Genomic DNA, 16,319 nt, shown 5'->3' with positions numbered 1-16,319 from the left:
ACGACTGGAGAAGGCAATGGCAAGCCACTCCAGTACTCTTGCCTAGAAAATCCCATGGATGGAGGAGCCTGGTAGGCTGCAGTCCATGGGGTCGCTAAGGGTCGGACACGACTGAGCGACTTCACTTTCACACATTGGAGAAGGAAATGGCAACCCACTCCAGTGTTCTTGCCTGGAGAATCCCAGGGACGGGGGAGCCTGGTGGTCTGCCATCAGTGGGGTCACACAGAGTCGGACACGACTGAAGTGACTTAGCAGCAGCAGCAGCAAGGGAACGACAGAGAATGAGATGGCTGGATGGCATCACTGACTTGATGGAGGTGAGTTTGAGTGAACTCCGGGAGTTGGTGATGGACAGGGAGGCCTCGCGTGCTGTGATTCATGGGGTCGCAAAGAGTCGGACATGACTGAGTGACTGAACTGAACTGAACTGAAGCATTTAGGGTCATATTTATTGGGATAAGCATCAAACCACCAAGAAGATTGTTCTAGAAACTCCATAAGCACACCTTTAAAGTGCTGTTAGTTAAAAACACAATCTATTTTTGTGTGTGTGGCATTTGGAAAAGTACTGACAGAGTAAATTGAACTTCATGATCACCTAGTCCTCTGTCCCATGTCCAGGTGAATTTGGTTTGAAATGAACACATAGGATAACCCTGAATCAGAAATGTGAAAGGTGGAAGTATGTGAAAAAAGGAGAAACAGTATAAGGAAAGACCTTTAGCTTAGCCTATAGCAAGGGGAGAAATGAGAACTCTACATTTGAAGGTTACTGCCCAAGTTTCACAGATATCTGAAGAAGGGTTATAGCTGTACTGTGGTTTTGAGAAATGTAATCAACTCACTTACCTACCACCTGATATTTCTCTTCATGAGTCAGTGTGGCTCATATTCTCCCAATAGAAAAGAAAAAATCCTAAGGGTGAAAAAGGGAGATTCTTTGACTGATAGGAAGTGGGACATAGAAGCCTTGTAAACAAGTTGGATGAAACATCTGTTTCATCATGTTCTCTTTTAGTAGTTAGTGTAAATCATTTTGAAAATTTCTATCATCTCCGCTACCCTCAGAGGAACCAAAGAAATGACCTAAGTTCCTTCCAGGGTAAGAATTTCATAGGAGAAGTTAGATCCCTCCCTGAGAGTCAGCTCTTTGTGGCAGCAGTTGGCTAAATAAGAGAGCTCCAAACAGAAGGGCAAACTCATGAGGACCAGATAGGGGCCAGTTGGTCAGGTGAGCCTCCCACCACTGGCCAAACATAAAGATCTATTTGTGTAAACAAAGAAAGCTGCTACCTGATGTAGAAATAATAAAGGAGAAAATTATATTCTTACTGTATACCTCTGAGTTAGTCATTCATAGCAAAATACTCGGAGAAGGCAATGGCACCCCACTCCAGTACTCTTGCCTGGAAAATCCCATGGATGGAGGAACCTGGTAGGCTGCAGTCCATGGGGTTGCTAAGAGTCGGACATGACTGAGCGACTTCACTTTCACTTTTCCTTTCATGCACTGGAGAAGGAAATGGCAACCCACTCCAGTGTTCTTGCCTGGAGAATCCCAGGGACGGGGGAGCCTGGTGGGCTGCCGTCTATGTGGTCGCACAGAGCCGGACACGACTGAGGTGACTTAGCAGCAGCAGCAGCAAAATACTTAGTCTGTCCTACCAGCTGCACATCTACTGAGACCCTAAAAATGTTTTTACCCTACCATGAGGGCTCTACATCCACCTCTCTAGAGAAACTGCTCCTTGAAGGCTGTTCTGTATAGATGAAGGGGCTGGAACTTTGGCTCTATCTGGCATGCTCTATTTTCTTTTTTAAAGGAATACTCATGTAATATGTAGGTGAAAAAATAATTTTAAGATAATTTCATCCTGTATTTAGAGTCACAAAATTCTAGAGCTGGTACAGAGTTTAGAATTTACCTAGTAGTAGTAATAATGTTAATTGCTCAGTCGTGTTCAACTCTTTGCGACCCCATGGACTGTGGCTTACCAAGTTCTGTCCATGGAATTCTCCAGGCAAGAATACCAGAATGGGTAGCTGTTACCTTTCTCCAGGGGATCTTCTTGACCCAGGGATCAAATATGGATCTCCTGAACTGCAGGGGGATTCTTTGCCATCTGAGCCACCAGCCCTGCCCATTACAAATGTAGAGCCTAGGCTTATGCCCAGAGAGGCAATTGTCTTGCTTTAAGTCACATAACTTGTAGCTGAGACCACAACTGCCAGTCCAGAATTCTGCCCTAGTCTGCTATTACTTGGTAGGTACCATGGCAGAAAAATCAAATTTTTTGTCATTGCAAAGGTCCAGAAGGTCTCAATATGTCATGATTTCATAGCAGATTATATCAAAGTTCAGCAAATTATCAATGTGATACTTCCACGTGTAACGAAACTCTACTGGAAGAAGATAAGAATTGGACTATAGTTCCCTGGGAAATACAACTTTTAAGAGATAACAACATAAGATCATACCACTCTGTTTTGCTTCTATTTTTTTCTTCTTTGTTAAAATAAAGGGCTAACATATCAAGCAATGGGATCTTTCAGAAACATGGTCAACCGCTTGTGAAAAGAATTTATGACCTTTTTCCACTTTTTGAAACAATTCAAAAATCAGAACTTTAAATACTAATGCCCGTATATTGCTACTGAGAGTATAAAATGGCAAAACTACTTTACAAAACTTGGCAGTTTCCTGCATAGTTAAATATACACTTACTCTATGACTCAGTATTACACTATACTAGATATTTCAAGAGAAAACATATCTACACAAAGACTTATAGAAGAATGGTTGTATCAGTTTTATTCGTGGTTTTCAAAACCTGGAAATGACCAAATGTCCCTCAACTAGTGAATACATAAACAGAACATGATCTATCCAAACTGAATTTTACTCAGCAATAAAAAGCAAGCCACTGATATACACACATATATATATAACATGGATGAATCTCAAAGACCCTATGCTGAATGAAAGAAGCCAGACTCAAAAGAGGATATTGTCCTATTTACATGGCATTCTGAAACGGGCAAAACACATGGTGGTAGAAAGCAGACAAGTGGTTGCCTGGAGCTGGGAAAGGTGAAGTAAGGTTTAACTGGGGCAGAATAGGTTACAGGGTGAAGGAAATGTTCTTAATCTTGTTTCACAGGTGTACACATTTGTTAAAACTCATCTAATTTTACACTTAAAATGGGTGCATTTTATTGCATGTAAATTATATGGCAATGAAGTTAATGTTAAAAGTTAAAAAAAAAAGCAAAACAAAATTAACTCCAATAACCAAAATTAAGGAAAACCACTTCTATATTTTTTAAAAACCAAACAAAAATAGTCTTCAGTGACCTACTTGAGAGATTGAAGATTCCTATGGTGCACTGTCTTTGTACTGTATAACTTTTGCATGGTATGCATGAGTGCTAAGTTGTTTCTGTCATGTCTGACTCTGCAACGCCATGGACTGTAGCCCTCCAGGCTCCTCTGTCCATGGAATTCTGCAGGCAAGAATACTGGCGTGGATAGCCATTCACTTCTCCAGGGATCTTCCCGACCCAGGGATTGAACTCAGTTCTCCTGCACTTTTTATAGCAAAAATATAAGCTCACCGGACATGTTCCTTGAATACTGATCTTATCCTTCTCTTCTTACTTATTGCTTCTATGATTATTTTCTCTTCCTCCTGATTTTCTTACTCTATTTTTCAGCAGTTTTTATATTTTTTTTCAAATACACATTTTAATGTAAGTGAAGTAATACAGATGATGCATGTGTAACATTTGAATCTTTTGTGTGTGTTAACAAATAGTTGCTAATCTTCTCCAAGAGTTAGTGTTTTATTTTAAGAAAGGGTGGACAGATGCAAAAAGAAAGCATGTTGGAGAGGAAAAAATAACTTTGTCATGGAACTCCACCCAACTGTTACACGATATAATGAAGGGTGAGAGATGGCCTGTGTCTGTAATACATGATTCCTTTGGCCGTGGTTGGCATATTTATACCCCTGTTATTCATTTTAGACATTTTTACATAATCCCTAACCTATTCCTTAATACAAAATATTCTGCCTGCATGAAGACATTGAAACTCAAGAAATGCTAAATGCTCCCATAAATCTTTTGGGTATTTTGAATCAAATGCAGAGTGGGCATTTTATTATAAAGAGAGGAAACAAACTGGGGGAAAATAATGTCACTAAATGTAATAGTTAAAGGACTAATAGCCATAATAGAATTCATACAAATTTATGAGAAAAAATAAGTTCAATTGATAAATGGACTATATACACATATGAATAATTTTAAAAATAAAACACCGCCAAAGTAAACAGTACACAAAAAAACTGTTTATGGTACTCCATAATGTTGGTCACATTTTTGTCAAGACAATAGTTTATACAAGGAACTTAAATGTTCATCCCTTTGACATGTTTATCATCATTGTGAGAATTTATCTTCAGGAAGTAATTTAAAAGAAAGGAAAACATATGTATACCAGTTTATTAATCATATGTCACTATAATATTAAAAATTGAAATGATCTAGATTTCGTGGCGCTAGTGTCAAAGAACCTGCCTGCCAACTCAGGAGATATAAGCGGGTTCGATCCCTGGGTTGGGAAGATCCCCTGGAGGAGGAAATGGCAACCCACTCCAGTATTCTTGCCTGGAGAATCCCAAGGACAGAGGAGCCTAGTGGTCCAAAGAGTCAGACATGACTGAAACAATGTAGCACACAGACATTCAATAACAGAACAACTTGGTAACTTATGCTATATTATGCAGTTATTATAAGAAGTGGGGAACTGTAACTAAAAATCAGAATAAATTTCATTTGCTATAATTACAGCTGTTTAAATTCTTATGTATTCACACAAAGAGTAGAAGGGAACATTAAAAAAAAAAAACAGACATTATTGATAGGTCAGGGAATTACTGATTTTGCTTTTTTGAAAAAGATATTTTATAAAGATCTTCTAAAATTGCCATAATATGGTTAGCACAAGGTTTTTTAAAATGTACACAGGAAGCTTCTTCCTCTTTTAGTAACTGGCCCCTCCCCCTCCAGCCCTGTTTCCCACCCCTCCCCAGGCCCCTGGGGATGGAACCAATCCTGGTGGCTCTACTTGGCCCTCATCTGAGGAGCCAGGTCCTGAAGATCCCAGGGTCACAGTAAGGGGATCCCACAGGGTTAGAGAGCTCCAGTGGTTGACCGGCTGGCATGATACAGTCAGCACTTCCGGCCCAGGTTTTCCAAGCATTGGCCAAGAATGCCAAGCTTTTCTGAAGGCGGCAAGGACAGTGGGCTTGTGAATGATCTCTTTTTGTTGGTAACGGGGGTTGGGGGGAGGTAACATGAACTTCAAAATGGAAAGGGTACAAGAACAAACAATTCAAACTTATGTAAACCTGGGGCAAATTCATATCAATGTATGGCAAAACCAACCAATATAATATTGTAAATTAATTTGCCTCCAATAAAAAATAAATTAATTACCTAAAAAAAAAAAAAAAAGAACAAACAATTCAGACTGACGAACAGTAATCTCTGAATTGTTAAGATCCAGGAAAGGAAACCCCAAAGTCAGGATGGTTATTCCCCTCAAGTTGGATCACTAAACTAAAAAAAGATTCCCAACCAGTGCATGAGGTAAAGGCTTAAATCAATAGAATTATTTCTAAGAGGTAGAATTTCAGGGAAGGTAGGGGAACATCAATGCTTGCCTGACAGCCTCCACAACATTCACAGTACGTGGTTCTTTCACATTTATGGTAGAGCCTTTCCAGGAATGGTATATGGAATTTTGGTTTGCTGTACCTCCCAAAATGCTGGAAACAGTACAAAGAAAACTAAAACCACCAAGGGAACACATGTTTCACCCTCAGGCTAAATGTCGCTCTTTGGTGATTTTTTTCCACATTTAAAGTGGCCTCCACTTACGGTTTATTTTCATCTGAACATGAACTCCAGGACATCGAGTAGGTCAACCACATCTTGCAATTTTCACAAAGTCCAGCCCCTATCTAGGGATGTCACTATAACACCACTAAAAACACTGACCTCAGAGAATTGCTTTACTTATTCTCTTCCTTTTATATTTTCCATTATCCTGTAAGGTCTCAATTATACTACAGATAGAGTAGGCTTTTGGCTCACCTAGAAATCCGACAGTCATTTACAAACACGTCTATAAAAAACACATGTTCTTTGAGGCATGGTGAGAATGGTATGCCACAGCTTCCTTGACATGTTAGTTGCTTAGCTCTAGTCAAGGCTATGGTTTTTCCCGTGGTCATGTATGGATGTGAGAGTTGGACTGTGAAGAAAGCTGATCGCCGAAGAATTGATGCTTTTGAACTGTGGTGTTGGAGAAGACTCTTGAGAGTCCCTTGGACTGCAAGAAGATCCAACCAGTCCATTCTAAAGGAGATCAATCCTGGGTGTTCATTGGAAGGACTGATGCTAAAGCTGAAACTCCAGTACTTTGGCCACCTCATGAGATGAGTTGACTCACTGGAAAAGACTCTGATGCTGGGAGGGACTGGGGGCAGGAGGAGAAGGGGATGACAGAGAATGAGATGGCTGGATGGCATCACCGACTCAATGGACATGAGTTTGAGTGAACTCCGGGAGTTGGTGATAGACAGGGAGGCCTGGTGTGCTGTGATTCATGGGGTCGCGGAGAGTCGGACACGACTGAGTGACTGAACTGAACTGAACTGAACTAGCTCAGTGCACTCACAGCAGGTGCCTTGTTTATGACAAAACAGAACACAGCATTTCAAAGACTCTATCTCCGAAGTCCGGTGAAAGTGCTCTCCAACCCAGTGGAGGTCATTTTTTATTTAGGAAGCCATTCGTAATTCAAGTGTTTGAAACCACATGAGCAGCTGGATCTTTTAGAAGTCATAAGGGGTGACAGTGACTAACTTTTCATTTTTTGAGTCTCACTGTCATTTCATCAATAAAAGGGTAGATGTATCAAGAACTGGAAGGAAATATTCAGAGACTTTAGCAACCAGCTCATTTTTCTATGTCTCACTTCCCAATTCTCATGGAGTCAATTCCTCTGGGCATAAAATATGCTTTTTAACAGGAAAAAATAAAAACCAACCCTTTCCAGAGGTTAAATAAGTGCAAAGTTCTTGACTAGAAATAAAAATATAAGCACATACAAATTTAAAATATTCACAGATCAGAAGTATGGTACATACAAGCTCTTGTAGTGTTCACCAGAAATTATTTTGTTCTGGGGGGGTAAATTTTTCTCTTCATGTCCTTTTTGGTAAATTGTAAAAGAATTTGTTTTAGGTTCTATATTTTTATCAAACTTTGTCACACAGACTTTATGATGTAGGGAGCAATGATAGTCGAATTATCTTAAAAGCTAAGTGGAATTCTTCACTTCATTGGCGTAAGACTCTATTGAATAATAGAAAAACTACCAAATCCACCATTCCTGATGATAATAAACAACAAGTGTTATCTAAGTCTTAACTTTAAGCAAAATATACTGAGGGAGATTTTATGAGAAGACTGGATAATAAAGGAAGGAAATAGAAAAAGTGAGCTGAATAAAGAGGGCCACAAAAGGTAACAGTTTTACAGTCTAGATGCTTGGGTTTACTTGCTCACTCTCAGACATCTCCTCGGTAAGTGTAGATGGCTCCAGCAGCCTAAAACGTTCATTTAGGGCTGGAAGTGACCTGATCATGTTATACATCCTCACACGCAGCCTCAGTGGCTTTGACGGCAGCACCTTCACTCTCCCAGCGGTGGACGACAATGACTTCAACACTTCGGAAGCTTTGCTCTGGAAGATTTTTGTTCTCACAGTGTAGAGGATAAAAATTTGCAATCCCTGGCAGACGGAATAAAAGTTTAATATTAGACAAGTATTGAAACACAGAATCAGGGAAGAAATTGTATTTCACCCTGCCACCCCACCCATCTTTGTGGCCAAGAACCTGAGTTTACCAGTCTGCAACTGCTACATACTTTTTTCTATGAAGGTTGAGGCAATGTTCTTCGCATATTTGAAGAGCTGTATGTAAGTAGTAGACTTAAGAGACCTGAATTCGGGTCCCCTTTTGCCACATGTTGGCTGTGCAAAGGACAGGCTTGTTTTCCTCCTGACACCAACCAATTCTGACACTAACTGGGTGTCCTACAATTCAATTCTGACACTAACTACTCGGAGTCCCTGTCAGACCCTACAGGCAAAGGGCTCAGTTTCACAGGACTGCCTCATAATGGTGCCAGTTATGGGTATTAGGTCCCCAGGCGATCCACTCTTCTGTTCAACTTGAGTACTGCCTCCCCACTTCAGGTTCGATAATTTGCTAGAAGGACTCACAGAACTCACTCACGACAGAGCTTTACTTACTATTACCTGTTTATTATAAAGGGTACAAGTCAGGAACAACCAACCAGTCGGAAGAGATTACAGGGCAAGAGCATGGAGCTTCCATGGTCCCTCTCAATGTGTCACCCTCCCAGCACTTCAATCTATTCACCAACTTGCAGGCTCTCCAAACCCCTTCCTCTAGGGGTTTTGATAAAGGTTTCATTACACAGATGTGACAATTAAATCATTAGCTGTTGGTGAATGACTCAATATCCAACCCTTCTCCCATCCCTGGAGGTTGGGCAGTGGGCTGGAAGTGCCAAACTTCTAATCAGGTCTTGGTCTTTCTGGTGACCAGCTTCTATCCTGAAGCTATCTGGGGACCTCAGCCACCGGTCATCTTATTAGCATGCAGAAAACACTCATCACTCAGGGAGTCCAAAGATTAAAGGACCTGTGTGCCAGGAACTGAAGACAAAGAGCAAATATTAATTTTAGTATACCACAGTAACTTTGTTCTTTTTTTAATGTCTGTGATCTTCAGTTTCCTAACATGGGTAGATTGACCATGGGTTCCCTAATTCTTCTTACAGTTCTAGTATTCTGTGATTCTACATTTCTTGGAGTTTTGGTAAAATAACTAGAAATTTGGTACATTTAAGGACAAAAAAAAATTTAAGCCACTTCTATTCACTGCTTTTCTGTACTTTACATAAGAAGACCAGATATGCATGAGGAATTAAACCACAGAAGACCGAACACTATTTCCTATACATTTTCAAAATGTATAGAACCACTTTTTGCATTCTTATTAAAATCAGACACGTGCTTTTCATTCAATATTCATCATTTAATCCTTCTCATCTAGTCCTAATATCAACCCTATAAAATAAGGTTTATTACCCTATGTTACAGATAAGGAAACTACAGTTTAGATAAATTAAGTAACTTGCTTAAAATTAACACAACCAGTAATCAGTAGAGTCTGGAACTAAACTGTATGTTTAGCTCAAAAACTCCAGTATCTGATATACTACTCTGCCTCTTGCTTGTAATATATAGGTCATATAAAGTACATTATAGCATCTAAAAGTCCCCTGATAATTCCTCATTAATATCCTTTGTGGAAAAATAAATAACATCTATAGCTGAGTTGAGAGTATTGTACCAATGTTCATTTCTTGATTTTAACAATGTTATACAAGACATTATCATTGGGAAAAGCTGGGCAAAGAGTATAGGGGAACTCTGTACTGTCTTTGCAATTTCTTGTGTAAGACTATTTCAAAATATAAAAGCTATTTTAAAAAATCCATGGATGTCTCTCAGATTGATATCTACTAGGCCCCAAGACTTAAAAAGATTATTTCTAGAATCATATCATATGAATACCATTACAGCAGACTTCTGGTGCTATGGTTAGATAACTCTGAGAGTTTGACTAATAGGATCAATATATATTGGCAAGGGATACACTAGATCTCTGGCCAAAGGCAGGAAGATTAACTTGATTGTTACCCAATGGGTGGTATCTACTCCCCTGAAGAAGGCCTTAATGACACAAGGATGTTTTCAATGGGACATGGGTTTCTGGGGGACAAAAGTGGCCACTGGTCATCCTGATTATTCAAGGGAGAGAAATTTGCTTTGGAGATATGAAGATCTGGCCCCTGGAAAAGCATCATTTTTGTGCAGTACATGATTTCACCTGGATTTTCCAGAATTCAAACTCTAAGGTAAAGGTAAGGCTGGACAGAATTTCCAGTTGTACAATAATTAGGAAAAGACCTAGACCATGAAGAATTCATAAAGCCACCATCCTGCAGGATTCTGTGCTTCCTAAAATCCCAAAGATGCTATCTGAAAAGACAAAATGTATGGGTCAAACTAATTCTCACTAGCACAAAGATCAAATTGTACCTTTTAAGTAATACTTGTAACACTCAGTAAAATATTTATTAGAATTATAGATTATTCTAAACCTAGAAGGAGCCCTCCAGGTGAACTAAGCTAGTTGTTCCTACTCCTTAGTATCCATAACATTCACTTGGGGCCCTTGTTTAGCAGGAAGATTTCTGGGTCTTACCTCACAGGTTCTGACTGAGGAGGTAAGGGGCGAGGCTCAGGAATCAGCATTCTAACACATCATGTAAATTCTTATGTAGGCAATATTCAGGCCCACTTTGTAAAATACCGTGTTAATGTTAACAGCCCCACTTCATTGTATATTTTACATGTCTCACTCAGAAAAGTTGTGTGGCTTTCCTAAAATCATATGAATCATTAATCATAAAGCTGGAAGATGGCTTAAATCTCCTTTTAGTTCAATGCTCTTGACAAATGACCACCTTCAATTTTACCATAAAGTATTAACATTTTGTAATGAGTCTCTATTTTGTAATACGTCTCTCCTGTGCATGGAGGAGAAAATATCCTTGCCTAGACCTTCTTTTAGATACTTTTCTAAATTACCGGTCACTTTAGGTGACAATTCCATGATTTGACTGGCAATCCCAGACTAAGCTTACACTAGTTATTGTCCTTCTGAGGAGTTTCCTTCGGGTGTTGCAACCAGTAAAGGTCTGCCTTATAGCCATTCAAATTTGGTGGCAAGCACACACCTACTGTTTTGTTTTTTTGAAGGATAATTACTTTAGAGAATTTTGTTGTTTTCTGTCAAACCTCAACATGAATCAGCCATAGGTATACATATATCCCCTTCCTTTTGAAACATCTATTGTTTAATGGAATTATTCTCAAAAAATGCCTGAGAGGGCTGCCTGGGATAGAGGGTGAGGTCCTACAAACATTAAACGTTGGTGGCAGCAATTCGGACAGCCAAGCAGCTCCCCACACTGCACACAGCTCCCCACACTTGAAGCTTATAAGTAAATAATCTATGTGGATTGTATCAATGTCACTTTGCTGGGTTTTATTATATATATTATAGTCATATAAGATGCTATCACTGGAAAGCTGGGTGAAGGCTACACAGGAACTCTCTGTACTATTTTTATAACTTCTTATGAGTTCAAAATTATTTCAAAAAATATTCTAAGGGGTGATATAAGACTGAGAAAAACAAAAAAATTCTGACCTGTCTCAGCTTTTTTTCCACAACATAAAACCTCCATAAAGTCTATGCAATTTCAATGGAAAAAAAAAAAAGATTATTGCCAAGAATTAAATGCCAAGCTAATCTGATGCTGGGAAAGGTTGGGGGCGGGAGGAGAAGGGGACGACGGAGAATGAGATGGCTGGATGGCATCACTGACTCTGTGGACATGAGTTTGAGTGTACTCCGGGAGTTGGTGATGGACAGGGAAGCCTGGCGTGCTGTAGTTCATGGGGTCACGGAGAGTCGGACATGACTGAGCGACTGAACTGAACTGAACTGAACTGAACTGAATCTGGAATCCATGTGCCATGGTACCTAAAGTAAAAATATCAGCTAGAAAAGTCCTCATTAGTATTTACTAACTATCTATTAAACAATTACTCCAAAAACATACTATCATTAATGAGAAATTCATTAAAATTAAAAAATCAAAATAACATGACTTTCCAATATAGAAGGACTGGCAAAAGGCATTGGCAGTAATGTAAGCTGATGCAGCCACTGTGGTACACAGTATGGGAGTTCCTCAAGAAAACTAAATATAGAACTACCATATGATCAAGTGGTTTCACTCCTGAGCACCTAGCCAAAGAAAACGAAAACAATAATTCAAAAAGATACATGCACCCGAATGTTCATTAACAACATTTACAATAGCCAAGATATGGAAACAACCTAAAAAGAAGAGTATTTTAACTATACTGAAGTATAAATTCACTCTGCCAGCTCAGAAAAGATGAAACTCCATGTACTGATGGAAAAGCCCTTGTAATATATTTCATCAGAGCAAAAGGTAATGTTCACTCTAGGAAGAAGCACAGAATAAGAAGCACAGAGAGAAATTCCTGATCTTAAGGTAAGTCTTTCAATAATGCCTCCTTGTTTTATTTTAAACTTTTGACATTCCTCCTATATAATACATGGGCTTCCTGGTGGCTCAACGGTAAAGACTGAACCCGCTAATGCAGGAGATGCAGATTCGATTGCTGGGGTAGGAAGATCCCCTGGAGAAGGAAACAGCAACCCGCTCCAGTTCCAGTATTCTTGACTGGGAAATACCATGGACAGAGTAACCTGGCAGGCGACAGTCCATAGGGTAGCAAAAGAGTAGAAACAACTTAGGAGCTAAACAACAATAATATATAATACACAGATATGAATGAATAAAAACAAAAATGTTCTGAAGTCAAACAAAATTTTTTATTTTCAGTTACCATTTGGATTCATCTACATGACTATTTTTTCATGATGAAAATCAGAAGGTGACCATAATTCTTAATCTAAATGTTGAGCTTCTCACAGTGGATACTCCCAAAATGTTAACAGAATGGTTTCCAAAGAAGGAAAGAATAGAAATTTCCCATTCAGATATTTAAACAAGTATGAGTGACATTTTTTAAAGATTTATTATTTTAAATATATTCTTGAGATAAGACTCAAGAATAAAAGCATCTTCAGTCCTACGCGTGACATCCTACATATGTCACAAAAACAACTTCATGAGGTTCTGTTCCTATCAAAGCAATTATTTCCAATTATTTTTCAATAAAGTTTTTAAAAAGTTAAATAATCATAAAATTTCAAAAAAGAGAGAAAGAAAAAATTCAGCCAACCCCACAGGGGTCCAGGCTCCAGAAACCAGTGCAACACTGACCCTACAAACCACGGTGAGTCTCCCTGGACCTGCTGTATGGAAGAGAAGGGAAGGAGGTGCTCGCCAGGCTAGCGGCTTGACAGAACCTCTTCTGCTTGGAGGACTAACACGGTCCAACTCTACTGCAGTTATATTCCATGAACTCCAGCTCAGGAAAGGATGTAATAGATAAGTCACAAAAACATTTTTATTCCCCTTTCCTCAAAGTGTATTAAAAATAGAGCCACCTAAAGTTAACTAAGCAGTGACCTTCAGAGAGTTTTAAGATAAAAAATGTTATCATCTCTACCACTGCAAGGTCTGCTACCTTCAGACTAATCCATACCATACCTGAGTTGTGTTGAAAAGGCAGAATATGTAGCTGAAGATGACCCTGATGTCATTATTATCAGTTAGCATTAAGTATGCCAGAATCCAGGTAACTCCAAAGACGACTGCAACAGATAATGTGCTAAGAATCTTCTTTAGGGATGAAACCTTCTTTGTGCTAAATAAAAAAAAAGCAAGCAAGGAAATAGGGTTCAATTCAGGTTCTTATTTTTTTAATATCATTGTTAACCTCTTATTGAAAATACATGTTCAGCTCCACATATACACTGTTCATTAAACATTATGCTTCAGGTAGAAAAACCTGTGTCACCCTGGATAAAATATATGTATATGAAAAGAAAGAAAGAGAGAGAAAAAAAGGAAGGAAGGAAAGAAGACAAAACAGTGATATCTGTTTAAAAGCTCAAGCATAAACACGTCCTTAAATACAGGCAAATTTCACAAAGAATCAACTTTTCCTTGGAATGAAATTTGATTTTAGTGATTATCACTACTGGATCAGTAATTCCTTTTTCGGGGATCTGGGACCTTTGCATGCTATACGCTGATAAGCCTTTAAAGTGCAGACTTTCCTGTCAGGCTGTCTATATTCCTGGTATCTGAGCTGGGCCTTATGACTTACTTTGATCAGTGGGACATCAGCATTTGTTCCGCAAACAGAGGGTTGAAAGCATTCTGTTCATCAGAGCATGCCTTTTCTTATTGCTCTTTGAAACCCTGGGCGTACTATGTTAAGAAACCTGGTCTGGTTTAATGGACAGTGAGACCAAATGGAGCAGAGATAAGCTTCCCTAACTAAGTAGTTCCCACTCAATACCAATCAACTACCAACATCAGCATGAAAGTGACTTATCCTAGATTATCCACCAGCATTCAAACTGGACAAGACCAAAACAACCACCTGACCAACACTCAAACGTATGACAAATAATAAATATTTGTCATTCTAAGCTGTTAAATTTGGGGGTAATTTGTTATATAGCAAAACGTAACCGATACATAGAAGATAATTTTGAAAGGTTGCTGCTGAACAAAAAGACAACTGGATTCTTGGCCTCCGGAGGAGAAGAATTCAATCCGGGGCCAGAGACAAGGCTTGATTACTCAGAGCTTTTGTGTAGTAAAGTTTTCTTAAAGTATAAAGGAGATACAGAAAGCTTCTGACATAGGCATCAGAAGGGGGCAGAAAGAGTACCCTCCTGCTAGTCCTCAGCTGGATGTTATATAGTCACTCAGTTCAGTTCAGTTCAGTCACTCAGTCGTGTCTGACCCTTTGCGACCCCATGAATCACAGCACACCAGGCCTCCCTGTCCATCACCAACTCCCGGAGTTCACTCAAACTCATGTCCACAGAGTCGGTGATGCCATCCAGCCATCTCATTCTCTGTCGTCCCCGTCTCCTCCCACCCCCCAATCCCTCCTAGCATCAGAGTCTTTTCCAGTGAGTCACTAGCAGTCTGTTAATGAAAGAAAGTGAAAGTGAAGTTGCTCAGTCGTGTCCGACTCTTTGCGACCCCATGGACTGTGGCCTACCAGGCTCCACCGTCCACGGGATTTTCCAGGCAAGAATACTGGAGTGGGCTGCCATTTCCTTCTCCAGGGGATCTTCCCAACCCAGGGATCGAACCTGGGTCTCCTGCATTGCAGACAGACGCTTTACTGTCTGAGCCACCAGGGAAGCCCTAATGAAAGAAAGGCATGTCTTAAAACTCAGAATGGCACCAGGTCCCTCATCCATAAGATGCATTTTGGGATAATCTTGGCACCAGAGGATTCATCAGTTCAGTTCAGTTCAGTCACTCAGTCGTGTCCGAGTCTCTGCGACCCCAAGAATCACAGCACGCCAGGCCTCCCTGTCCATCACCAACTCCCAGAGTTCACCCAAACTCATGTGGGCCGTAAAACGATTGACTTGAATATTATAGAAGGGCAGATTACCATACAAATAGTTTCATTCACATAGATTAGGGGAACAATGTCTGAGTATAACACACTGGTTTGTCAAGTAGGTTCTATGCCATTAGGCGGAACCGACTTGAAGACAAGAGTTTGGGCTAAATTCATAGTACATAATCATAGCTTAAGACAAACATTTCCATAAGAAAAATGCATTGGTTAACTCAAGGTTTGAGAATAGTTAACTTCAGGTGAAACCAGGTGTCATTATGGCAACACGGTATTTTAAGAGAAACCTCCTTTTAAATTTGTATAGAGAAGAAAAAAATATCACTAGTTTGTTTCCTCCTGCCACTTAAGAGAGAGAAAAATGTCTGACACTTGCAGCCTATTTCCTCCATTTGGAGACCCCTGGCCTTCCTACCTGTTACCCTCTTAGTTTGCTAAAAATTAAATTGCAACCCACTCTTCATTGTAGTAAGTCAATTTAAGAACCAGTCAAAATTTTGAAATGAATTTGTTTGATGGATATGGCCTAAATGATACTTCTCTGTATAAAGGAAATTCAAGAATTCACAATTAGGCTAACAAGACTTTACCAAACTTTTCTTCACTGCTAAAAAACAGGTTTGAATGAGTATAAATGCTAGTCTTTCCCCCACAGTTCCCCTCAATATAGGCTATCATCCATATAGGAAATATGATAATTACTCCTGACTGGTAAAGTACACATTTAAGATTACATTCATACTAATTATGATTGTTTTTCACCCATCTGTTCATACAAAATAGATCTATTTAGTGACCAACAAAGTTCACAGATATATTTACAGTAAGTCTACTTGGATTAAGCAATCTTATAGAATTAAGCCTGAATTCATAGCTTCATTAGCACTGTGTTCTAACCAGTTCATGCTGTAGGATACGGAACTGGGAGGACTATATGTGTTTAATAGTTTCAGTT

At 39.4% G+C, this 16,319-nt stretch overlaps 1 protein-coding gene across 2 annotated transcripts in view; it reads right to left on the bottom strand.

Annotated features, from left to right (window-relative positions):
• Window positions 1-7,450: 7,450 nt before the first annotated feature.
• The window catches only part of ADGRG7 (adhesion G protein-coupled receptor G7), a 91,686-nt gene continuing 82,817 nt past the window's right edge, over window positions 7,451-16,319 (bottom strand). For both annotated transcript variants that reach the window (XM_088839522.1, XM_055418169.2), the window contains exons 15-16: window positions 13,459-13,615; window positions 7,451-7,870 (exon numbers count right to left, since the gene is read on the bottom strand). In XM_088839522.1, the coding sequence (XP_088695648.1) occupies window positions 7,619-7,870; window positions 13,459-13,615 (409 nt within the window). In that variant the 3' untranslated portion in view covers window positions 7,451-7,618. The remainder of the gene's footprint in view (window positions 7,871-13,458; window positions 13,616-16,319) is intronic.

This window comes from Moschus berezovskii, chromosome 1 (genome assembly GCF_049115385.1).
Source record: "Moschus berezovskii isolate FMDL1 chromosome 1, NW_MosBer_1.0, whole genome shotgun sequence".
In the NCBI taxonomy this organism is placed as follows: Eukaryota; Metazoa; Chordata; class Mammalia; order Artiodactyla; family Moschidae; genus Moschus; species Moschus berezovskii.
The sequence above is the reverse complement of the archived record's forward strand: the minus strand, read 5'-3'. Positions and strand labels throughout refer to the sequence as shown.